Below are 24,722 nucleotides of genomic sequence, written 5' to 3' on the forward strand. Positions count from 1 at the left end.
GAAAGTTTCCTCTAGATGCAAAATCGCGCACGTGAGGACCTTTATTTATTTCATTTTTTTTTTTTTCTTGGCGAAGTAGAAGAGGAAATCACTTCCACGTATGCAGGAGTATCAGCTTCCGAGTTTCGATCCTACCAAGCAGTGCTATTTGATCAAGCCTATGCCTCCATTACAATGTCGTTCCTTTTCGTTCACCACTTTTCTTTGTTCTGTAGGCTCGTAGAACTAAACCCTCTCTTATACTTCGCCGCAGTCACACTGGAACACATTCCGTGGGCGAGTAGCCGATCAATTTCTACGCCCAGCGGTCGCTGAAAGATGAGGCTGTATTTTGACAAAGGTCCCCTTTTCTTTCTTTCCTTCAGTGCTGGTGAATAAGTCAACTGTGCAGTCTCGACCCTCCCAACAGAAACGTTCATACGGACAAAAACTTTTCTCACGGCCATGCTCGTTCCCTTTTGGACACTACGTTTATCTCACGCACTTGACAGCTTTCCAGTCTGTCAGTACGGCTCAACGAGCCCGCAGTCATCGATCATCTTATTGGCGTAGTTCGCGCACCACTTTTTTGAAGAAATAGGAACGTTTGGAGCATTGAACGAGGAGCGAACCGTACTGAAATGCAAAAGATAATGCCGCAGGTCTTCTATACGTCCGGCTCCTGTTACTCTGCCCACACAATCTTCCTACGATGGCCCTGTGGATACGGGAAATGCTCAAGTACCTGGGCCTGTATTCGCTAACAATAAAGTTCTTCAGGCAAAATGACTGTTGCTGGAGCCTCTGATATAAATAGGCACTTGGTGCCGCAGCTAAACGTCGCCTCCCTTCCCTCCCCCTCCCCCACGGCCTCTCACGCGTCTGAAGAAGGCGCGTTTGCTCTACATATATGGTGATTGTAAAGGAGAAAAGAGACGCCTACTTCTGCAGCCCTTAAGCAAGCACGGCGCACAACGCGCGTTTGTTCTCCGCCGTGCGTTCACTCCCCGTGAAAGACGCGCCCCTCGCACCCTTTCACTCGCACATACAGCGTTCGGCGCGCGGCGACGATTTCTTCTCCAAATGACGTCATACGGAACCTCACGGCGACGGCGACGGCGACGGCAGAAATCTGCTTTTGAGTGTCCATATAATTGCTATCGCAATAAAAAAGTTCTTAGGCAAAAATTGTGCCTAAGATCAAATGTCAGCCATTCATTATTATGGGCATATCAGCGAATGTGGCCGCCCTATGGCAAACAACACTTACGAACTAGAAACTTTGTAGAATAATTAAATTGTGGGGTTTGGCGTACCGTTATTGCGAAATGAGATATCAGGGAGGCTAAGCGTCTCTCATAACCCACTATGCAGTTTCGGGTCCTTAAGAATGCAAATCAATCTTTTTCTAGCACCCTTACACCCTTGAGGGTGTAAGGAGTGTGATTTATAAACAGAAAGTACTCTTAAGGTGGTAAATCGGTTTACAGTGATATAGTGAAGGAATGCAGATTTAATTTGAAAACCTGATTTTTTTTTTCTTAACGAGCACCAAAAGCACGGCATGCACTTTTTTTTTTTTTTTTTTTGCATTCCACCCTCTCGGAAGAATATCGTCGCCATGGTCGGCAACCGAACCCCAGACCTTGTGTTCAGCAGCACAACGCCATACCCACTGAGCCACCACAGTTGGCAGCTTTGTGAATGTAGTCACTGGTTTTGGCCTGAGTTGGCACTAACTGACAACGTTTGCAAAAAACTGGCACGAACAAGAAACCGAGTTGGGAGCTCCGACTTGCCCAACCAAGCGATCTGGCAATGCTAAACTGACATCTTATTTATATTACATGGTAAGTCGAAGGACCGACTACTTGACGTGTTGGAATGCGCGAGAAGTTCATAATATGGCAGTAGGTTAATTGCTCGCGTAGAACACTCATACCTTCATCTTAAAGTTCAATGCCACCTAGTTCCCAATTCTGTACTGCTCTAACCTAATTTACGCATATGCAACTGGGTCCCATTTCACATTTCTATTGCAAGGTTCTTATTTAGTCGTCTGGGGCACTTGAGGCGGTAATTACTCGATTGTGTATTATTCGGTTAGATTTTTATTGTGATATTCAACCAGAAGCTCAAATAAAAAAAAGTTGCAGTGGCTTATCTCGGCTATGCCAGGATATACGTAGCGTTAGCAAAGGTTCAGCTGATTATTCTTAGCTTTCCTGGTTGTCTAGATTGTCAAGGATTAGCTTGATTGTCATGCTTACTGCTGCTCCAATGACACACACGCGGTATACGTATTATGTGGCACATGTATATAGCCTTCTTCTGTTCATTCCTCCTACGCTCAACCGCTAATTGCCAGGAAACTACTTCGGTATCCGATGAGTCAAGCTTCTCCGTTCTTCTGCGCTGTTGAGCAGCATTTGCGCTCTCCTCCTCCATGGCTATACCACACTGGCAAACGCCAGTCAGAAGCGCAGCGGCTCCAGCGCAGTGTCATACGGCGACTGCACAGCGAGCGCGCGCCGGCGCCAGTGCGTCTACCACGGCTACGACGTCACTCCTCTGGAATGCGCAGACCGGCGGCGGTGAGTCGCGCGCGGCGGCGGTGGAGTGCGCGAGAGGTGCCGGCTCCGGTGGCTCCGGTGCGCAAGCCGTGTGACATCATTGATCCTTGCGCATGCGCAGCACGGCTCTTGATGTGCCGCGCTAAACGGGCTTGGCTAGGCCAGTGTAGCTAACGCTACAAAATGTCTGTAGTAAAACAGGATCTCGTAGTACTGTCTCTCATGCCGTACCTTTGTCGTGCTTGTTATATCATACATTCGATTTGTTATATTCGATTTGTTATATCGAATGTGTTGTTGCCTTTTCGGAGAAACGAGCAAGTCTACGTTGTCGACTACATCCTCAGTTATTGTGCCCGACGTTCCGATCAAAGATTCCGTAACTGCCAGCCGCGCACGGACAGCACGCAACGTGTTGCCGCAACAGAATAAGAAGAAGCACGTGTGCACTATACTTATGCACGAGCACAGTTAAGCGCGAAACCGGCAAGACACGCAACTTGACGAGAGAGTAAAAAGAAGGCCACTCAGGCTGGATGGGGGGACACGGTCGAAGCCGTGACCCCCAGACGATAGTGCTTACTGCATTTCTTCTCATCCGAGCCGTCGGTGCAGTCCTCGTTGCCATCGCACTTCCACTTCATGGGGATGCACTCGCCGTTGTCCACGCAGCGAAATTGATCCGCCTTGCACGGCTCGGGCCGGTCTGCGTCATCGGTCGCGACAGAACAAACACGCGCCAGCACGGTGTTACGCGCACGCTTGCTTACTCTTAGGCCATTTGCTTGCACGCTTCGTCCCGCGCCCCTACCCTCGTATAGATACGAAAAGCACAAGATACGGCGTGGGTCGTACGTAGACAAGCTGCTATTCCTTCTCGTCTGGGTATGGCGCATGGAGCTCTCGCCACGAACGCTCTTAGCGCGCGCAGGGTTTTTTTTTTTTTTTTTTTTCTGGTCGGGATATCACATACGGAGGCGTGGTGCAACTGTTTCAAAACTTATCGTGGGTGTTGCTCGCCAACTTTTGCATCAGCTGGGCCGAACGAAGCCCAGGTCTGGCGCGGGCCTCTTCCAGGTGATGTCCCTCGATTAGGAGAGAGGCGCCTAACGATGCGTTCCTGGGAAACGCAAATGTGTAGGATTCGGAGGCCTACGGGGTACGGAGCTCAGTGCATTTTTCTCTTCTAGAACCTCGGCAGCTGCGCGCTGTGTACGTGGTGCCGATACTTAGGGGTCTCTTCTGATCTCTGGGATACATCCTGGAACACGAGGAGCGAACGATTTCCCGAGCAGCAGAGTTCGAGCAGTCGTTTCGAGACGATCGCTGCGTCACCAGAATATGTCGCAGAAAGGGTGCATAACTGGGCTTGTTAGCCATAGGATTGCACGTTTGCACTTGGGTACTGCGCGAGAGAACGGGCCTGACCATACTACATCAGCGGACCTTAACAACAAGCACTTTTTCGAGAGGCCGAAAAAATACACAAGTTAGTTTGTACATGCTTCCATATTTTCAAATAAAGCCTCTTTGTTAGTATGTGCGTGTGGTGTCTGTTCGCGTGCCTCCTTGTCTTCTTTTTTTCCAGTTTTTTTTTTTCTGTTTATTAGGCTACTCCCAAGTTGCAGGGTAATAAGCCACCATGATACCGTATAGAAGAATATACTAGTCAACTTCGACTTTGACAAAAGCTAGATAAGGCTCTATTTAAACACAAACCCACCATACACATCCACGCAAACACCGCCAAAAATATATACGTCCCATTTATTCCAGCCTTTTGAGATCTTTTAAATAAAACCTGCTAACTAGCCCATGCAGTAAAGGGCCTTGAGAGATAAAGCAGTTTCTGTAAAACCAGCAAACCAAAATTCCGCTCCGATACTCTTTACACAAACGTTCCATATTAAGGTAGCTTCGTTAAAGTCTTATTCATCTTTAACGTTGTCTCATCGCGACGGCACAAAAAAAAAAAGAAAGAAAGTATCACCATATATTTCTAGCGTGCACAACGTCCTTATTCCACATTGCGCTTGCTTTTTTCGTAAATTTTTCACTGTGTGTGTTTTTACTTTCAAGCCAGATTACATCTATTCTTACTTCAACCAAAGCAAATATTAAGTCCAGCCAGGAAATGTGGAAGTGACGAGTTAAAGCCTGCAATTTGCGCGGTGAACGGTTAAGTCAGACATTTTTAACCAAGAAAGAGGAAGCCAGAAACCCACTGCTTCATAAAAAAAAAGAAATAAAAGGACTTACATGTGGCAGTCTTGAATTTGGCCGGCTCTGTACGCCAAACAAAGGGTAGAGTAGAATACTTCATTATCGAAAAAAAAAGCACACAGAACGCAAGTACACAGTAGCGGCGTATACAACTGCAGGGTTCGCTAACGCGAATGATGTTCTTTTTCTTATACTAGGGGCACTAAAAAGCAATCAGCGCAGGCTCGCCTTGTTTCTTTTCCTTCTCGCCCACGTGGTAATCTGAAATCGGAAGACAGCAAGAGCGTTCCTTTGGCCTGTGCGATAGAAACTCAAAAACAACGCCGGCTACAGTTGCCGCACATTACCCGAAATGTCGTCCTCTTCGGCGTTGCCCTCAACTACGCGGTGGTGGGCTGAAAAACGAACGAACAGCTGGTAACGCTCTATTTCACTGGACGCAGCGAGAGCGGCCAGACGAATGGCCACCCGCTCGGTTAGGGGGTGGAGATATACGTTTCGCTTCGTCCCCTAAAGACTATATAGCCCGCCGAATGACGGATGGCCCGAGGGGGCAGCTTGTTCGGGACAGGAACGTGCCCATCCGTCACGCCATCCGATGCTGCTTACCCTTTTTGCCGTCGCTGTGCAGCGCGCTATCTGTCGGGAGACGCGAGGCGCGAGGCTGTTGAACGCAATGCAACAAGGGTGAACGGGGCGAGGACGCGGACCAGTCGAGAGCACTCACCGGCCTCCTCTTCGTGGAACTTGTCGTCGTCCACTGTGGGAACGGAAACGCGAAGGCAGAAGCTGTGAGGCGCCATAACCGCGGTGATGCATCATTTGGGTGTTATAACACCTTGCTTGGCAGCGCCAGCGATGGCCGCGCGTAGTTGAGGTAGCTCACAGAGTTCGCATTCAGGGTCGGTATTTTGTAGCGATGCCCTCCCGATGCTATTGCCTTTTCGCAATTGGTCAGTGGTCAGAGCGACGGTCCGCTCACGTTATCAACGGGATCAACCGACCGTAAGCGGTGGATGATAAGACTAGTATAGAATAAAGCATAACGCATCGCTACAAAATACCGGCCCAGCTTATCGTTAGTCTTATACAAACGCTAATGCGTTTGCGGTTGGCGCTTGTACGATATCAAACGGACACAACGGAGTTAATCTGTTAAGACTGATAACGTACTGTTTCAAAACTATGTTTTTCATTGTAGTTGTAGTTGTAGTTAATTATTGGAATAAAGAAGGAAAATAAAATAAAATTCTATTTGTTGACTTTCGCGCCACAACTTCAGCGTCGGTACGTCCGTGGGACGTAACGAATTTCCAAGTATTTGCACGTATTTGGGTCGTGGCGACTCGGCAAAATTTCTCGAAACTTTCCCATTGCCGACATTGACTCGTTCAGAGCACGACGCTCTCTTTCATTGCCGATAAACAGTTAAGCCCAGACAGAATTATAGACGCCGTCAAGATACAGCGAGAAGATGCGGGGACCTCAGAGTGGCGCCGCTACCAGTGTTTCGTTATAGCTTCTTTTTTGGCGTACCAATCCTTGTCTCAAATAATGGCGATATTTCTTTTTTTTCTCTCTCTTTTTATTGCGATAGCAATTATATGGACACTCCAAAGCAGATTTCTGCCGTCGGCGTCGCCGTCGTCGTCGCCGTCACCGTGAGGTTCCGTATGACGTGAACGGCGATGAAATCGTCGCTGCGCTTCGGACGCTGTATGTGCGAGTGAACGGGCGCGAGGGACGCGCGCTTTCACGGGGAGCGAACGCACGTCGGAGATGATGATGATAAGTGGTTCTTGAGGAAAGGGAAAGGTTGACGGAGAGCAAATGCGCGTTCTGCGCCGTGCTCCCTGAAGGGCTTGAGAATTAGGCATGTCGTTCCTCCTTTCCATATATAGAGAGCAAACACAACTTTTTCCGTCGCGCGAAAGGTTGTGGGGGGACGGGAGGGAGGGAGGGGAGGCGACGTTTAGCTGCGGCACCAAATACGTATTTATATAAAAACGCCGCGCGCGTTCGGTGCGAACGCGGGCAAAACGCCGACAGCAGTCGACAACAGCTCTGCGCGTTGCTGATGCTGCTGCACGGCCAAGTTTATACAGCTGATAAAACTACTATCCTTACTCCGTGTAGCTCTCTACTAATTTGCTATCGCAATTCGTGCTTCGCCTTTCGGGTGAAACTGCGACAAATTTTTTTTTAGAAGGTTGATTCTCTAATACACCTCAAATTATTTTTGTTATTGTAGATTTAACCAATGTACTCATCAAAGCATCAAGAACATAAATCTAGGGGGTACATATTTGCGCGACGTGTAAGCAAGGACTTAGTAGAGGCAGTATAAAAAAGAACAAAGCCTACTACTAAGTTTTTGTTTCCATGTCGCGCTTATATGTACCCCGTAGGCTTGAACTAGCTCGCCTAGCAACGTATTCTACTCTGCATAAACAAAGTATCGGCCATTAAATATGTACACTCTTAAAATAATGCTTTAGATCAGATCCGATTTATTTCTCACCCGCCGCGGTAGCTTAGCGGCTACGCTGTTGCGCTGCAAAGCACCAGGTAGCGGGATCGAATCCCGGCCGCGGCGGCCGCATTTCGATGGGGGCGAAATGCAAAAACGCCAGTGTCCCGTGCAGTGTGGGCACGTTAAGATTGTTTGGTCGTCAAAATTAATCCGGAGCTCCTCACTACAGCGTGCCTCATAATCAAATCGTGGTTTGGGCACGTAAAACCCCATAATTCAATTCGATTTATTTATTTTATTAAGCATGAAATGCTTTTAGCTCCCGTTGTCGGCGACATTCAAGTGACCTTGAGCCAAAAGCCAGAGCTGTTATTCGGGCATCATTGCGATAACAAAACGAGATCAACCGGGCAACCAGTCGAAACTAAAAATGTGGTCTCTGGCCCCCAGCCCTTTTTTTCAGGACCACATTACATACCATAGTTACTGCCCAAACAAGTTACAAAATATATTGCTTCCGAGTTCTTCCTAATGCTTGTTCACAATATCACTGAAGCTGCAACTTCTAGTACGCTGAAGTTTTATTTATCATTTCCAATAGCGACGTTCAAAATGCAGATGCCGGACACCATACACTTTATTGTCATCTTTTGGTACTGAGACAGGGTTTCCTGTGCTCTTTTGAACGCCAGCGGTCCGTGAGTTCCGCGGCGCGGGTTTTGCGCCGTCTCAAGAGATGGCGCCACACTGCGTGACCAAGGCGGCAGCGTCCGGCGCGCCGCGAATGGCTTTTTGGCCGAGACGAGACTTACAATAAGGTTTTGTCTGTGACGGAAAACCACTGCGTCGAAATGAATCAGTGTCCAATATGACGTAGTGTGGTGTGGCCTGGTGGGGTGTGCCGTGGTGAACATACACTACACCCATTTTAAGATTGTGGCTAGTATCATCTCCAACCAATCTGCTTTGCCATAGTCATTTCATGTTATTTGCCATAGTCATTTCATACTTGCATCTACTCTCGATCTGCTTTGCCATAGTCATTTCATGTTATTTGCCATAGTCATTTCATACTTGCATCTACTCTCGATTACGGGAGAGCCAGCAATGAAAGAAACCAGAAGAAAAAGTTCCACAACCATGCAAAATTTGGAAATCGAACCCACGACCTCTCGGTCCGCGACGATAGATCGCCGAGCGTTTAACCCATTGCGCCACAAACGCATTTGCAGAGAGCTACACAGACGCGCCTTATATATCTAAAGCCCCAACCAGACGTACGCGTTGGAACGCGTCCGCAGGCGCCGTGCGCCTGAGAGAGATTGTGGTTGTGAGGAGGAAGTGGCGCTATTTTCTGCCTCTTCCTCTTCACAACCACAATCTCTCTCAGGCGCACGGCGCCTGCGGACGCGTTCCAACGCATACGTCTGGTTGGGGCTTTACACTCCTCCGTGTACCCGCGCTCTTGCTCGGGGCGGTGCCGCCGCCTACGAGCAGAAAAGAGAAGTACTGCATTATGACACTAACGCGCACCGACAGTGAACGCTTCGGTGGTCTCATCACTACGACGCCTCGATGCCAGCATTCGAAGGGACGCTGGCATCAAGAAGCACTACTTTTATTCTATCTTGCCAATCAATCACTCCTTTATAAATCAATAAACGCGCCGGCCACGTCCTGCAAGTAGGCTGGCTGTTTCACAGAATTGTATTCACGAGCACCACAGCAGTGGGTTAGTACCTTATTCTTTACGAGCCTGCCTACAGCCTATTTCGATTTAGCAGAGAGGAGCAATAGCTCCACTGCTTTATGTAACTCGACTTGCAGCCATTAGTACCCACAATAAGAGGCCAGGAAAGATGGCCTATCGAAACAAGTACGCAATCGACGCTCACCTTCTTCGTATTCCACCGGATCCAATGGTTCGCCAGTCTTTCCTGCGAGCAGAGCGCGTGAATATCAGGTGGTCATGGCCGACCGAACTTTAAGTATGGATATGCCATGTATATGGGTTCTTTACATATACTAACCTGAGCTGGGTCCTTTGTTTACCGGAATGAACACCGGCGAGTTTTGTACTGCAAATATAATGACAAGTGCTGTTTTAGTAACACGTCATCACGAACATTCTGCCATCTCACAGTACCAAGCTTTAACAGTTTTGCTGCGAATTATACTTGGCCCAAAGCTTATGGGCGGCGAGATAGTTCAGTTTGAGTACATGCTTCTCAGCAGCTCGTGCTGTCTGTCGGTGAAAGCCAGCCGGTTAAGAAACCGTTACAATGAAGCCTTGCTTGTACATTATTTAAGATTTAAGATCACCTGAAGTCCTATGGCAAATGTGCTCGTCGTTTAGTGCCTTACCAGGTATGGAATTGCCAGCATTGTGTAAAGGCAGGCTTCCTTTATCGTCTGTAAATAAACGGTGTACATATTAGTGAAGGTTAAAGTACCCAAGCACGTACAAGAACGCACTCTGCGGTGATAAACCTAAGTAACTATTGGTATAGGAACGCTCTGATTGCAAGCAGTACTTCTGGACCGCAGAATACCAGTTGCATGAGTTTACCTGCCTCTTAGCAGAGATAGTGGTACTTCTAAGCCAGTTGGTTACACTTAGAGCAGTAAGATTAAGTTGGGTGCGGCGAGTCTTGCAGCATATTAGTCAGAATGCCTTACCAGGTATGAAACTGCCAGCACTGCGGAAAGGCAGATTGTTTCCCTTATCGTCTGGGAAGAGGAGATAAGAAGTTGCGCATATCAGCGATGGCTAGTATCTCGAACACGTAAAAGTCTGCACTGAGAAGCAACACACCGCAGTAACTAGTTATATAGGAACGCGGTTGTGGCAGTTAATGTGACCCATATTCATACACTAATGAAGGTAAGGATTTTCATAAAAAAATTGATTAAGCTGCTGTCTTTGTGCATTCTTACCGATAATGAAATATCGCTTTCGGGGAACGTGGCCATCTGGAAGCATTAGTAGCACCTCATTAATAAGAGCAAACATTTCTGTCAAATTTTTCATTATTCTCAAAATAAATAGCCCAATGACCAGAATTATTTGTAATTTACACTAGAATGGGCGCAGCGCAGTACGAAATTCAAAACAGGTTACACGTATATAACGCAGCATATTCTCCTCGTAGCATACAGTAGTTCTTTTTTTCCAGCTGGTTTACTTGGGATTTGATATTAAACGTCTCCTGAGCAATTTAGTACTGACCTCAGGCTAGAAGCCCGCACATTCCGTACACTTCAAAGGAGAACGCATTGTCATCGTTCTCTAATGTCCCCCAAGATAAGATCGTGCACACTTTCTATCTAGTAGGTATTGCTTACTCTACCAAACACAGGCACCATAAAGCTTTATATAAGTTCGCAGAGGAAGAATGGGCGCTCTGGCGTTTGAGCCAGAGCGCAGTACGACAGTCAAAACAGGTTACATGTATATCAAAGGTGAACGCATTGCCATCGTTCTCTAAAGTCCTCCAAGATAAGATCGGGCACACTTTCTATCTAGGAGGTGTTGCTTACTCTACCAAAGTCAGGCGTGGCTTTCATATCATGCACGCCTCAACCACTTTCAGAAGAAACATTATTCAACATTAAGCTCCAGCGTTTCCATTGCCTTCTTGAAAAAAACTGATAGATTACAATCTTATCACACAATTTGAGTCATCTGAATATGTCACGCGCGTGCCCGCGTTCATACACGCAGGCTCGGTCCTGTAGTTCAACCAGGCCTACAGCATCATGGAAGAATTTCTGCCGTCAGCTTGTCCGTTTCTCATCGATGTGTTCACACATGCGCTCCGTTCACCACTGCAATTTCGCCTCATTCCCTAGTCCATTGGAATCCTCGAGTAATTTCGTATCACAGAGAAGAGTTAAAATAATACAGACACATGAACACCAACGCGACGCAGGCGCTAGAAGTGTAAGACGTTTCCGAGTATGCCTCGCGTGCATATTAATATGACTTTGGGTTCCTATATTATTTTTCGGAACAAAGTCGTTCAAGATAAGCCGCAACGTGAGTCAAGTAATAGCCTCCCAAGTCAACTTTTCTCCCTTGAAGTTTCTCGCCCGTGCGCATGCAGAAAGGGAGTGAGAAAACAGCCGCGGTCTATATAGACGCCAGCGTTGGCAGCTCGCGATAAGGGTTCTCCGAGTTGCCAGCATCCGCGTATCCATAAATATGTAGAGGTGAACAGGCTTACTTCGACGGCGAAGGCCAGCCAGTTGGTTGGTGCGCGCACTGGCTGCGGTAAAGAAAACGAAGGGACGAGGGTTAGCAAACAACCCGGACTCTGTGCCGGCGCGATGTCGGCAAGCAAGTTACACCTAAAGAATCTACATATGAGCATTTGCATTGAAGTCGCCCATGACTACAGTATACTGAGTTTGCACATTTCTCATTGCTAATTCAACACCTTCATAAAACTGTTCTATTTCTTCATCATCGTGACTGGTGGTTGGGGCGTAGGCTTGTGCTACCTTCACTCTATACCTCCTATTCAGCTTTATTACGACAACCGCTACCCTCTCATTAATGCTGTACAATTCATCAACGTTACCCGCTATGTCCTTATGGACTAGAAATCCTACTCCGAATTATCTCCTATCTGGAAGACTTCTGCAGCAGAGGACATAGCCGTTAGTCAGCACTGTATAAGCCTCACAAGTTCTTTTCACCTCACTAAGGCCAATGTAAACATACGTAAATAATAATTAATAGATTTAGGTCACAAAAAAGTATACGAGTGAAACCAAAACGATGACAAAATTAACGTAGACAAATGACAACGAAAGATTGATTTTTGCGACTTCCAAATGACACAAAGTGTAAAAAGGACGAACAGCAAATACTTTAAGACAACATGATATACAAGGATTATGTTTGTATTGGTAATAAATACGAATGTACCTTTCTTTCAAAAACACGGTATGAGCCGATTTCCTCGATTAAGGTAGCTACAAAAGGGTGTTGGTTTTAAAGAATGTGGAATTTGAAAGCTTAGTTTTTCAGTGCCGTAATTGGCGCGTGATTTTTCTTTTGTATAATAAATCTTGTAGCGTAGGTTGTGGCAGTGGGCTTTCGCAAGATGCCTCTGATAAAATGAAAAAAAAAAAGAAAAAACCTGAAGGATTAGATTTTACTTGGTTGCAAATAGCCATCACCAACTTTTTCATGATGTTCATAATGGTGAGTACTTCATGTTTTTTTTTCTTTATGTTAAAGAGGAGCCGTATGAAACCTGCGTCATACTCCTTCTATTAGTCGTATAAGTTTTTTTGCAAGATATGAATTATATATGTCTTTTCTTTAGTCGTATTCCACCACACAAGACGACCGTAGTGGAGATGCGAATGAACGATGAAGAAAAGTTTAACTACAGTGTTTACTAGATTTATTTCCTTATATCGCGATCCTTTACGCAGTTATTTTCAATAATTTATCATGTATATTTATTTTATTACCGTTTCCCCCCTACGTATCGCCTCCACCGGGCCTTTAGAGTACCCTAACTCAACAAATATTGCTCCGCATAACTTGTTTCAGAGAAAACCTGACTTTTATAAACCAAGCTTTTAATACAAACCTACACATTTTATAACCCACACTTTTATTCCTTGCTTCAACCAAAAGTAATATTTCGGGCACGCAGAAAAGTATTTTATTCTCAAAGTAAAGCTAACTTTGAAGAAGAACTCTCTAAATATTATATGTTAGCGATATTTCAGTCACACTCAATAGTTAGTCATTATAAAGCTTTTAAAATGGCGGCCGTGGTCTCTGCATCTGCCCCCGCTCTCTCTCCCCACCCCCCTTTCCTTCCCCTTCCTTCGAAAAGAATCCTGGGTACGGCCATGCCATACATGTAGTGTCTCCCATGTAGTGTTGCCCGACGCTGCAACTCTGACATCACGGACCAACTAGCTCGTCGTCCATTCTCGCCACTGACACAGGTTCCGCGACTAAAAAGATGGCAACTAAGAAATATATCTATACGCGGCTAAGGCATCGCTTCTTGTTGCCTAGGTAACACAATTACAAGCTGTCACCACAGCAGCGAGGACATAAGCGTGAGAGGAGAGGCCACCACTCACGGCACATCTCCTCGTCCGATCCGTCCTCGCAGTCTTCGCTGCCGTCGCAGAGCCAACGCATAGGGATGCACTCGCGGGACGTCTTGCACGTGTACTCACGGCTGCGGCAGTCATCCACGTGCCCTGCAGCGCATCAACATTGCTGATAACTTACTAGCAGACGTGCTACACACAGACCTTTCTACAGGACTGATAGAATCTCAATACCAGATAATCATTCTCTTTCTTAGCGTCTGCTGCACTGTTGCTGAGCCGAAAAGACAGTTGACTTGTCTAGCAATGAGAAACTGGCCATGGCTTTTCACAGAGTTTGCAATCTCTGATAGCGGCTGAATAATAATTCGACGACCGTAATAGGCGCTGTCCACATCGCCACCCGTACCTTACCTTTCCTTATGGAGGCTTCCTCTGAGTAATGGAGAAAACAACTTACCACCAAAAACAAATGAAACCTAAGAATGGCTGTGCTTTGGTGTAACGGCTTGTTCGGAGTAGTAAACCACCTCTCGAAGGGATATACAAGCATTACACTTTTGAGAGTGTTGTTCAACTGCAAAACCACTGCGAAAGAGTTCTTAAATGCGCATGGTGTTTAGCATTGCCACTTAGATTGCTGCGTGCCACTGGTGCAATGCGTGTCGTGCCATAAGTGCACCAAAATGTTTGGTGCATTGCAATGTCGCCGTTCGTCGTCAGACAATAGGAGCTCGCTGAGCACGAGCTTAAATGCGCCGCAAAGGCAGAGTTCATGCCTTCAGGTAGCATATTTGTGGGTTTATTGACCAGTTTCCATCACCCAAAAAAGATCACGTGCTCGTGACGCCTGTGGCAGAAATGATGTTCCACATCCGCCCCAAGGTTTGTGAGTGGTGGCGCTGGCTAACACTCTCAGTGTTAGTTCTAGTTGTAAAACATAAATACCCCAGAAAGAAGATGGGAAAACGGCTCCGCGGTAGCTCAATGGTGAGAGCACCGCACACGTAATGCGAAGACGTGGGTTCGTTCCCTACCTGTGGACAGTTGTTTTTTCATCCGTTTTTATCTCCATTAATTTATCATTTCTTTAATTCAATTAGTAAGTACAAGTAATTTCCCCTATGTTGTCCTTGGTGTCAATGTTTGTTGTCTTCTTATGATATGATTAATACAAATCGGGCCCCTCGGTTCCCTTTTTTCTCGCTCATATATATATATATATATATATATATATATATATATATATATATATACAGTACGAGATGCACCTGGGACGTCTTATGGAATCGTGGAGACCGTTGCAAGCGAGGAATGGCAAGTGTCAACAGGAACAGCTTTCTCGGAGTACCACTGACAATCATGATTACTGCAATCTTCAAAAACAATGCTCACGTACCTGTTTTTCCATCCCTTCCGTTTAGAACAGACTTCCGCGGTCCTGCAACAATTACAAAATAAGCAGTTCTTGCAAAACAACGTTCCTTGGATTCCTAGGAAAGCATGTGAGATAACAAAGTTGTCCTGCCAATTTACTCGGTAGATAATGGGAAAATTGTTCGTGTGAACGGAACTATCTGAAAAACTACGTCGTTACGCGGAACGCGGCAAGTACTTACATCTTTTCTCAAGAAGAGAAAATCCGAAAAAAAAACCAGTGACCGCACTTAATTCCTCATAGGTTAGCATGACGCAGAGCGAGAAAAAAGTACGATTCCACGTAATAATGTGCGAGGAGCGCTAAAGGCGCCAATTGAAAACTTGAGTAACTGTTACGGAAAGCACATTCGTCAAGTTCTTTACTCTTTTTTTTTTTAGAACACTGTGAGCACAATTGTTCAGTCAACTCAGAATTCACGAAATTTCGGGCCTCAAGCTTTTCATTTCCTACGGTGTGATGCCTTCTTGGCGCAGCCTTGGAAGTCAGTGCAGACTACAACGAACGTAGCAGCGACAGCATAACCTGCCTTAACTCGATCACTACGCTGGCAAAAATGGCCCCGTTGGGGTTTGGGGGCGAAAACTCAGTACTCTATAACAGTGAAGTGGCCCGAAATTCCTTAGGGGAGTGTTTCGCAATGCTGGCGTGATTGTAGCTGGATAGAGATGGCTGTGTAGAGGATAATTTGTTTGCTTCCTTTGTCTTATTATTAGGTCGGACACAAGTTTTCTTTCCACTTTTACCCTTGGAAAGAAAAGTAGTACCTCAAATTTTCCTACTTTCATTTGGCAAGAAAATAAGTTGCAGTACATGATTAGAGAAGCACATATAAGCGTTGAGACGGAACTTTAGCAAAGCATAGAAAACGAAAGGTGTTTGTATGGGAAATAGTTAACGTCACCTGCTGGCGGTAACTGTAAGCGACGAGCTTATGGACATTAAAACACAATTCTTGAGGTCCACTGCACCTACTTACGAGTTGCCGGAAAAAATAACTTCTCTGCCTAAAGACTTCACTTTATTGTCAGATATACTTTAAATGTTATTCGAAAGAAATTGTACACTAATTTACCTTACCCCGCGAGGCTATCCGATTTGTCGCAGCCTCAAAAGTTAACAAGGACTCGCGCTCCGAGTGGGCTTTGACAGAATTGGAAACCTGCGCGCGGAGCGTACTCCGCCTCCGGAGCATCAGCGAACAATGCGTACGCCACTAAATGTACCTCAAGCTTAATGCATGGCTTTGCCACGCTGGTACGCTGGTATGCGCAAGACCAATCTGAGTACTGTTAGTGCTGGTTGAGCATCTGAGCCAAGCTGAGCATGCTTTGGTGGACTTGACATGTATGGCAAGGCCAAGCCTTCCTAGACGGGCTAGATGACCAACCATGACGCCTTAACGTCAACGCCATCAAAGTTGGGCTGGTGGAAAACGTCTGGAATGGCTATTGCCGACAAATTATTGCAACGAAGAGTGGCTCCTGTCTATAACAACGAACTGGTTGAAATCAAGGGCCACATTTTAACTATACTCTTTAAACCAATGAAGGGCTATACCAGATGGAAATATATGAAGTGTCACATGCTCTTGAGCTATTTGGTTTGACGCAGTCCTGTGCCATTGTCCCGCTCAAAAACAGGACAACCAAAGCGCTCCATCTTGTGGCGTCTATTTAGTTGTGCTGTTTTCATGCTAGGAAATTCACCTGGCACATTCGCGAAAAGTCAGTCTGCTGGCTCGGATACAACGCACCCTGCAGTGACGCTTTGACCGGCAACGCAATCACTCTACCTAAACGTCTCCATGTAGGCACAGGCTCACAGAAGGACTAAAAAGTTGAGCACGTTTGTAGGGAATCATGTTACTGAAAACATGCAAAAAAGAATGAACGATAAGGACAACACAAACGCCGACTCAAAGGTGATACAATGGCGGAGAGGAATAAACACACAAAACTTATCTGCGCGTGCTCACGGGCAGACAGCGCAAACCCGTCAATCATTGACGCGCGCGCGGGTACTCGCGAAAAATAACTGTTTCGGCGCGAAAATTCATCTTTTTGCAACATAATCAAAGGCTGGCTTACGTACAGGGTTGACCACATCTAAGGTGAACACCTCATTAGTATTCAAGACATCATAGAAGCTGATGTTCAGTACATAATTCGAAAACTCATTATTGTGTTTATCGACACCATGATTACACATCGTATAACGAACATTTCACTCGTGAAGTAGAATAAACGCTGTAGTTTTACCGGCTTGAATACTAATGAGGTGTTCACCTTAGATGTAGTCGACCCTGTACATTCTACGCTGTTAACGGTACGCCCCGCCTTGGTCATTTGGCAGAACACCAACCATTGACGTTTATCTTGCGGAAACCTCTTCCTAATAAATTCGATCCTTGCAAGTCGTCACGCTGACGTAATCGAAACCCAAATTCTTCCTCGAACATTCCAAAGGGCCATGAGGCAATCGTTTACGATCTGTAGAACGCCTACGCCAAAGTGCCGCAGTAGAAGTGCACATTTCCCACATCCCTGGGTATACATTACAGCTTTGCCTTAGAAATATCCGGGGTCGTGTTATGTAATTTCTGTGCGCCGTACATTGTTAAATAATTTACACCCTTAAACGTGAGAATTAAAGGGTGTAAATGCGCCACTAACTCACACCCTTAGGGTGTGATTTGTATACCTTACATCCTTAGGGTGTGAGGTATAGACACATATACACCATTTTCCACTATTAAGGGTGCAAATAATTTTTATAGTGTAGTTGTACTCCGTGCTCGCGTGATATCGACAGAGGAAACGCCCCCCTCGAGTCCCGACCCCTGTGGCACCACTCACGGCAGTTCTGCTCGTCAGAGCGGTCCTCGCATTCGTTGATGCCGTTGCAGACGGCCGCCTTGTCGATGCAGCGGTTCACCGTGGCGCACTTGATGAGCGGCGGCGCACAGCGCGTGCAGCCAAGCTCGTCCGAGTGGTCGTTGCAGTCGAACTTGCCGTCGCAGAACTTTTTCTTAAGAACGCAGCTGCTCTGGTCGCCGCAGCTCACGAACGGCTCCAGGCATACCCGCCGCGCTGCGACAAACATCACACCATGAACCGCTTGTTTTCCATTTTCTTTTTCTTGCTCTCAGAGAGGCCAGCAGGCGTTCAGCGAGAAGCGGCCTCTCCACCATTTTCCCTTTATGACGCAGATGTATTTTCTCTCTTCTCTTTTCGCATTTGTTCTCTGGGCAGCTAGGTGTCATTCAGCGCAGAACGGAACGTTGTAAGTACATTGCAGTAAGACGTATTTGAACACAAGACTATTCCCAAGCGCCTGAAAACCGTTCAACTCTATTTCTTTTTTCCCGCTTTTTTATCTCTCTCTCCCTTCCTCACTACCTGCGTCTCACTTCCGTTCCCTTCTTTTTAAACATTTAGGAGGCGCTTGCTCCGTAGAATGATGAACTTTCCACTGAACTGTTTTTTGCATTTCTACTTCTTTTCTTGAAGTTTCAACATGGAGAATTTTAGGTACATTGTAGCGAAATATCCAACAAAAGTCTTCTAAATAAAATTGATTAAATACTGGAGTTTTACGTGCCAAAACACGATCTGATAACGAGGCACGCCGTAGTGGGGGACTCTGGATTCATTTTGACCATCTGGGGTTCTTTAACGTGCCCCCAATGTGTGGGACACAGGCGCTTTGCATTTCCCCCCTATCAAAATGCGGCCGCCGCGGCCGGGATTCAATCCCGCGACCTCGTACTCAGCAGTGCAACACCGTAGCCGCTAAACCACCACGACGGGTAGCGAAGATACTCTAATACGCTCCCAGTTGTCATGAATTCCTATAGTCATTGCGTCACTGAATTGCCGTCACGCTATGAGAAATCCATTCACCATCACATATTGTACACTTCCATTTGAAACATCTTCATATCATGCGTCGTATCAAGCGACATTCGTGTGTGATAAGCAGCGACATAAGCACATAAATGTGGAAGTGCGAGATATTTGTTCTAAAATATACAAACGAGTTAAAGTAAAAAGTTATAAATGATTAACCACACTTCCTCATCGCGGATGTGTGCAGTTTATAGGAGAAATAACGACTGCGCAAAGTGGTATTGCTCGTAAAAAAACAGCAAATTATTTATTTAAAGATGCAATATGCATTCCATGTAAACCTACGAGGCCAGGCCAGTACCTGTCCCTGTCATATCTCTGTCCAATCCTGTCGTATTTGCAAGTAATGCAACAATATGGGAAATACAACTTGAAATGCGCTCATTAAGACACCGGAGTGGTAAGAGGTTCGACATTTGTTGGAGATAGCAAGTATGACGTGCGTAAAACCATAGAGACCCAACAGTATGCATAAAAAAAGTATGCATAAAGGTTGTAAAAATACCATACACTCGCGAAAAAAAAATACATGGTACCATGACTTGCGATAAAACCCAGTAATAACATTAACATACTAATAACAGAACAAAGCAAGTTACGAATCCGTGAAATTAAGTTATGGGAGACTTTACTAGGAGTAACTGGGTTCCAAGTTAGCCAATAAATCAGTTGTTAAAATAAGAAAGAAGCGGAAACCAGTACGAGGCTAAAGGTAAAAAATACCTTTTTTGGTAACCATTGGATTAGATGGCCAGCCACATGCCGCCACGGCCACCGACATTACCGACAGCCTTGTCCGACAGCACATGCTAACTAACAGCACTGCCTAATGATTCTTAAAGGCTGTTGCAATCGAGAATCTGTTTGCGTAACACCCGACTGTCTCTTACTCGGCTAGTGGTGCGAAAATATTCTAAATGACTAGAATGAAAGGGCAAAAGACGAAATTGTGGGTGGTGACGCTGGCGCCTTCATTCCAGGAGACGATCACCGTCGCAACGCGTAAGCACCATCACCTGCACTATGGTGGTACACTGTCCACTTGCTGCAACAATCTCCATCCACAAAATGATTAATGCGCCTTTCGACGAGTGCAAAAAAGCGTGCCTATGCCAGCCGCGCACTAGCCGCCGTTCGTGCACTGCAAGTTCCGACATCCGAGCTGATGACCACACAACGGTGAAGTCAGTTTCACCACGTCTATATTATTTACGAGTGGAATTCGCAATAGCGTGTGTGTTTGCCTTGGCCTTTTACCCGCTGTTGACTAAGCGCTGTTCTAATGTGTATTCTGACCTTAGTAACGTAAGTGACCTTTTCCGTTTCGGTGTCACGCCTATGCACTCCGACTCGGGCTCTGCTTTATCGATGCTGACATAAATATAGCATCTATGACATTTCGTACTACGTATACCCGTCATCTGAGAAAGGGATTGTGTAATTATTTGTTCCCACATCAAATCAGTGTGTAATGCCTCTTTCATTTCCCCTGTAACATTTGATTGGCTGTAAGAGCATGTTTTCACAATTCATTTGTCGACTACAATCTTCTTCTTTTTTTTTTACTTTTTCTGAGTTCCTGGGGAAAAGGCATCGGAGGAGGGGAGGGATAGTGTTGTTACTGATACTGTCATGAACAAATACTGGAACGAGAGAAATCATATTAGTGCTAGACAATCGAAACATTGTGCTTGAAGTCGGGGGTGTATTACGCGGAAAACTAGGTGAAATTGATTTGCGACGCATCTCCTGCCGCTGTTATTCGGCATCGGCGCACTTGTCGTACCTTGCGCAATGACTAAGTGGTAAGTTCAAACGAGCTCACTGCGTTTCTAAGTTGTCGAATAAACCGCAGTTAGCACCCACAATTACAGCCTGGTTATCTTCACATTATTTAGTACGTCATATATATGTTCTCCGCGTGCTTGTAACAATGCTGTACTTGATCATACCTTCGACGCATGCTACAACGTTCTCTGTACGGGCACTGAAATTACACCATTTTGTAAAACCTCTCAAGAAACCTATTGCATTTCTGGCGCTCTTGGATGAATGTTTCTTTTCACATTTCTTTCGTACCTTCTCAGTCGAAAATTTTCAGAGCATGGAATTGGGAGAGAAACAAAAAGAGGATATTAAGCCACGTCTGATGCATCCGTCCTTGAATAAAAAGGTGCATTTAATTATTCTTTGCCTCACCACTCCATCAACGAAAGTAATTTCCTAATGGCGAAGTTGCGAAGAATTATTCCTTTTTCGTGGATTCCGCGTGTTCCAAGAACTTGTGCGGTCGATTATTGATGGTACCACACAATGAATAACCGTAAGCGCCGAGAACTCCTCTCCAATTTATTACTGGATCCCTCTTTTGTAGAACAAATTAACGACAAAATTGAAACGAGCCAAAAATTCCTCATATCAATAAAGCAATTATCAGCAGTTTAGGGTATTATTTCATGTGTGTCATATATCTACTGTAGTTACGTTTGGTATATATGTATTGGTTAATCGTCACCTTCAGCTTGTTTTTGTGTCCACTGCAAGACGAAGTTACCCAGTTTCCCCTGTCTTGCGCTAGCTGATTCCATATCACTTGCGCCTGCGAATATCCTGATTTCATCACTCCACCTATTTTTCTGCCGTCCTCGACTGCGCTTCCCTTCTCTTCGTATCCAGTCTATAACCCTATTCACTGGTTATCCATCCTACGCGTCACATGGCCTGCCCAGCTCCATTTTTTCCGCTTAATGTCAACTAGAATATCGGCTATTCCCGTTTGTTCTCTGATCCACACCGCTCTCTACCTGTCTCTTAACGTTAGGTCTAACATTTTTCGTTCCATCACTCTTTGTGCGGTCCTTAGCGTGTTCTCGAACTACTTTGTTATCCTCCAAGTTTCTGCTCCGTATGTTAGCACCGGTAGAATGCAATGATTGTACACTTTTCTTTTCGACGACAATGGTAAGTTCCCAGTCAGTATTTGGCAATGCCTGCCGTATGCACTCCAACCAATTCTTTTATTCTGTAAATTTATTTCTCATGATCAGGTTCCGCTGTGAGTCATTGACCTAGATAAACGTACGCCTTTACAGGCTCGATAGGCTGACTGGCGATCCTGAATTAGTTGTTTCCTTGCCAGGCTATCCAATCCAAAACTTCCGCTTATGAATTGAATCAGGATTAGTGTGTTTTGCTCTTCTTTATTTGGAAAATACTTTGAAGCGGCGGGTTGTCACGTTTCTGACTCAGTAAAGTTCCTCGGTGCGGTCACTATCTGATTATTCTCTGCCTAATTGCTCGCGGATGTGCTTAGGTCCGATATATTTGTTCTTGCTGCGCACAAGGCTTGGAACTTAGCTGTTCTGTAATTTGTAATCATCATCATCATCATCAGCCACTGCAGGACGAAGGCCTCACCTTGCGATCTCCAATTACCCCTGTCTTGCACTAGCAGATTCCAACTTGCGCCTGCAAATTTCCTAACTTCATCACCCCACCTAGTTTTATGCCATCCTCGACTGCGATTCTCTTCTCTTGGTATCCATTCTGTAACTCTAATGGTCCACCGGTTATCCATCCTACGCATTACATGGCCTGCCCAGCTCCATTTTTTTCTCTTAATGTCAACCAGAATATCGGCTATCCCCGTTTGCTCTCTGATCCACACTGCTCTCTTCCTGTCTCTTAACGTTAGGCCTTTGCCAGGCTATTGAACATTCTATTTTTCTTCTGCCTACTAATCTTCAATCATACTCTTACACTTTCTCGGTGAAGGTCCTCAATCATTCATTGCAATTCAACCCTATTGTTGCTCAACAGGCCACTGTCATCTGCAAACCGAAGGTTGCTGAGGTATTCGCAGTTGATCCTCACTCCTAAGCTTTCTCACTTTAATAGCTTGAATACTTCTTTTAAGCATGCAGTGAATTGCATTGGAGAAATTGTCTCCTTGCCTGACTCATTTCTTGATAGGTAACTATCTACTTTTCTTGTCGAGAACCAAGGTAGTTGGGTAATCTTTGTAGATATTTGCCTAGATATTCACGTATGCCTCCTGTACTCCTTGATTACGCAATACCTCTATGACTGCTGGTATCTCTGTCTACTGAATAAAATGTCTTTTCATAATCTATAAAAGCCATATAAAGATTGTACTCCGCAAATTTCTTGATTACCTGATTGCTGACATGGATGCGATCCATCGTAGAATGCCCCTTCCTGAAGCCAGCCCGTTCAATTGGTTGACGGAAGTCGAGTGCTGTCCTGATTCTATTGGAAGTTATCCTGGTGAATATTTTATACAATACTGAAAGCAAGCTAATGGGCCTACAATTCTTCAGTTCTTTAACGTCTCCCTTTATATGGATTGGTTATGATTGATTAATCGTACAGCCCTCTTTTTTAGCTTTCAAATTATGTGGTTTTACGTGCCAAAACCACGATCTGATTATGAGGCATGCCGTAGTGGGGGCTCCGGAAGTTTGGACCACCTGGGGTTCTTTAACGTGCACCTAAATCTAAGTACACTGGTGCTTTCGCATTTCGCCCCCATCGAAATGCGGTCGCTGTGGCCGGGATTCGATCCCGCGACCTCGTGCTCAGCAGCCCAATACCATAGCCACTGAGCAACCACGGCGGGGCTTTTTTAGCTCTTGATGCAGTATATAGCAGAAACAGCACACTTTCTGAATGGGCATCTGCGTATGTTAATTTTTTCTGCCACTTTTTCGGAGTAGAATATTAAAACATATTGATCCTAGGAAGCCTCGTGCTAGGGATCCAGATGCATTTTTACGCAATTTTCTGTTTATCCTCTTACTTTCTTTATTAAAGTATTTCATTATATTCTATTCCACACTCCTACTTATTTCTTTTTCTTCTTGCTCTTTCTCACTGTATGTTCAAACACTTCAGCAACACACACTCGACTGTATCAAAACTTCCGCCAAAGTGCGGCTCCGACTTCGAACATTTTCCCCGTTTCAGCACGCTTGCGAAAACTCCGAAACGCGTGTTGTCATAAATCTTCGTTAAACCAGGAGTTTTCAGAGCCCGCTGTTTTCTAAGGAAAACCGTTTTGCGGGAGTCGGCATCTTGGGAGGAAAACACCTAAGGAACGACGAGATGACGGTGCATTTTCGAGCTCTCTTATATTTTTCTTTGTATTTCTTTCTTTCTTTCTTTCTTTCTTTCTTTCTTTCTTTCTTTCTTTCTTTCTTTCTTTCTTTCTTTCTTTCTTTCTTTCTTTCTTTCAGCTTTCGAGGTTGTCGATTTATCCCGAATCTTTGTCTTCATTCGAAGTAGATAAAAACAAAAGTCCGCCATATCATGACGTCCAGCTTCACAAGAATTCGGAACTTCAAGGCTCATTATTACAGAGCTGAGTATCCGCACCGATCGAATGAAGAAGACGGAGAAAATGTAGTTTTAATGGGAGACAAAACCCCATGCAATATTCTAAGCACACGTTTTCTTCCTTCTTTTTTCCTCAGTCCAGCACATAGATGCGTGCGCCCAGAATTCAACGTCAAATATCATGCGGTATAGAATAACTGGGACGCGACACAGACCCAAAGCGCAGGGCTCACAAAGATCTTATCCTGGTATCTGACATTGAAGCGCTTTAGTTAGTCTGTGAAATTAAGCCACCTAGTCTAGCTTTTGATTCGTGTGATAATGCAGCAGGTGCAAATAAAAAAAAAGTGGTAGAAGGAAGGGCGGCAAATAATTACTATACTTATTTGTGCATGAATCGGCGACCAACGCCAGTATAAGCATATTCTGAAGTGAACAGCCACCTAAGGGCAACTATCATTCGAATGCAACTTCTTCCCTAATTTAAAAAAAAAGGGGGGGGGGGGGGGGGGGATAAACTGGCGAAACCAGAACTGATATGGGGTCCAGTTGAGTATTAAGTCCAATGTCGCCACATTTTACGTAACCCTTGCGCCGCCCATCAGTTATGTTAATTTTAAATAAGCACGTTTCCTGCCGATTCTAGCCAGCAAAGAATACAAGGCGAAGTATACGTAAGT

The 24,722-nt window shown here is 45.3% G+C and overlaps 1 protein-coding gene across 8 annotated transcripts in view; it reads right to left on the minus strand.

The window, feature by feature from the left end:
* Positions 1-24,722, minus strand: part of LOC119449470 (low-density lipoprotein receptor-related protein 1B-like) — a 74,002-nt gene that overhangs the window by 15,481 nt on the left and 33,799 nt on the right. For 6 of the 8 annotated variants that reach the window (XM_049665225.1, XM_049665226.1, XM_049665224.1 and 3 more), the window contains 15 exons: positions 17,635-17,868; positions 14,738-14,779; positions 13,366-13,488; positions 11,475-11,516; positions 10,186-10,221; positions 9,928-9,978; positions 9,613-9,660; positions 9,279-9,326; positions 9,144-9,185; positions 5,503-5,535; positions 5,385-5,414; positions 5,123-5,170; positions 5,004-5,036; positions 4,812-4,838; positions 3,136-3,258 (listed from right to left, as the gene is read on the minus strand). In XM_049665225.1, coding sequence (XP_049521182.1) covers positions 3,136-3,258; positions 4,812-4,838; positions 5,004-5,036; positions 5,123-5,170; positions 5,385-5,414; positions 5,503-5,535; positions 9,144-9,185; positions 9,279-9,326; positions 9,613-9,660; positions 9,928-9,978; positions 10,186-10,221; positions 11,475-11,516; positions 13,366-13,488; positions 14,738-14,779; positions 17,635-17,868 — 960 coding nt within the window. The remainder of the gene's footprint in view (positions 1-3,135; positions 3,259-4,811; positions 4,839-5,003; positions 5,037-5,122; positions 5,171-5,384; positions 5,415-5,502; positions 5,536-9,143; positions 9,186-9,278; positions 9,327-9,612; positions 9,661-9,927; positions 9,979-10,185; positions 10,222-11,474; positions 11,517-13,365; positions 13,489-14,737; positions 14,780-17,634; positions 17,869-24,722) is intronic. The other 2 variants (XM_049665229.1, XM_049665227.1) reach the window with 2 other exon arrangements.

The sequence above is a fragment of the Dermacentor silvarum genome, chromosome 4 (assembly GCF_013339745.2).
Source record: "Dermacentor silvarum isolate Dsil-2018 chromosome 4, BIME_Dsil_1.4, whole genome shotgun sequence".
Lineage (NCBI taxonomy): Eukaryota > Metazoa > Arthropoda > Arachnida > Ixodida > Ixodidae > Dermacentor > Dermacentor silvarum.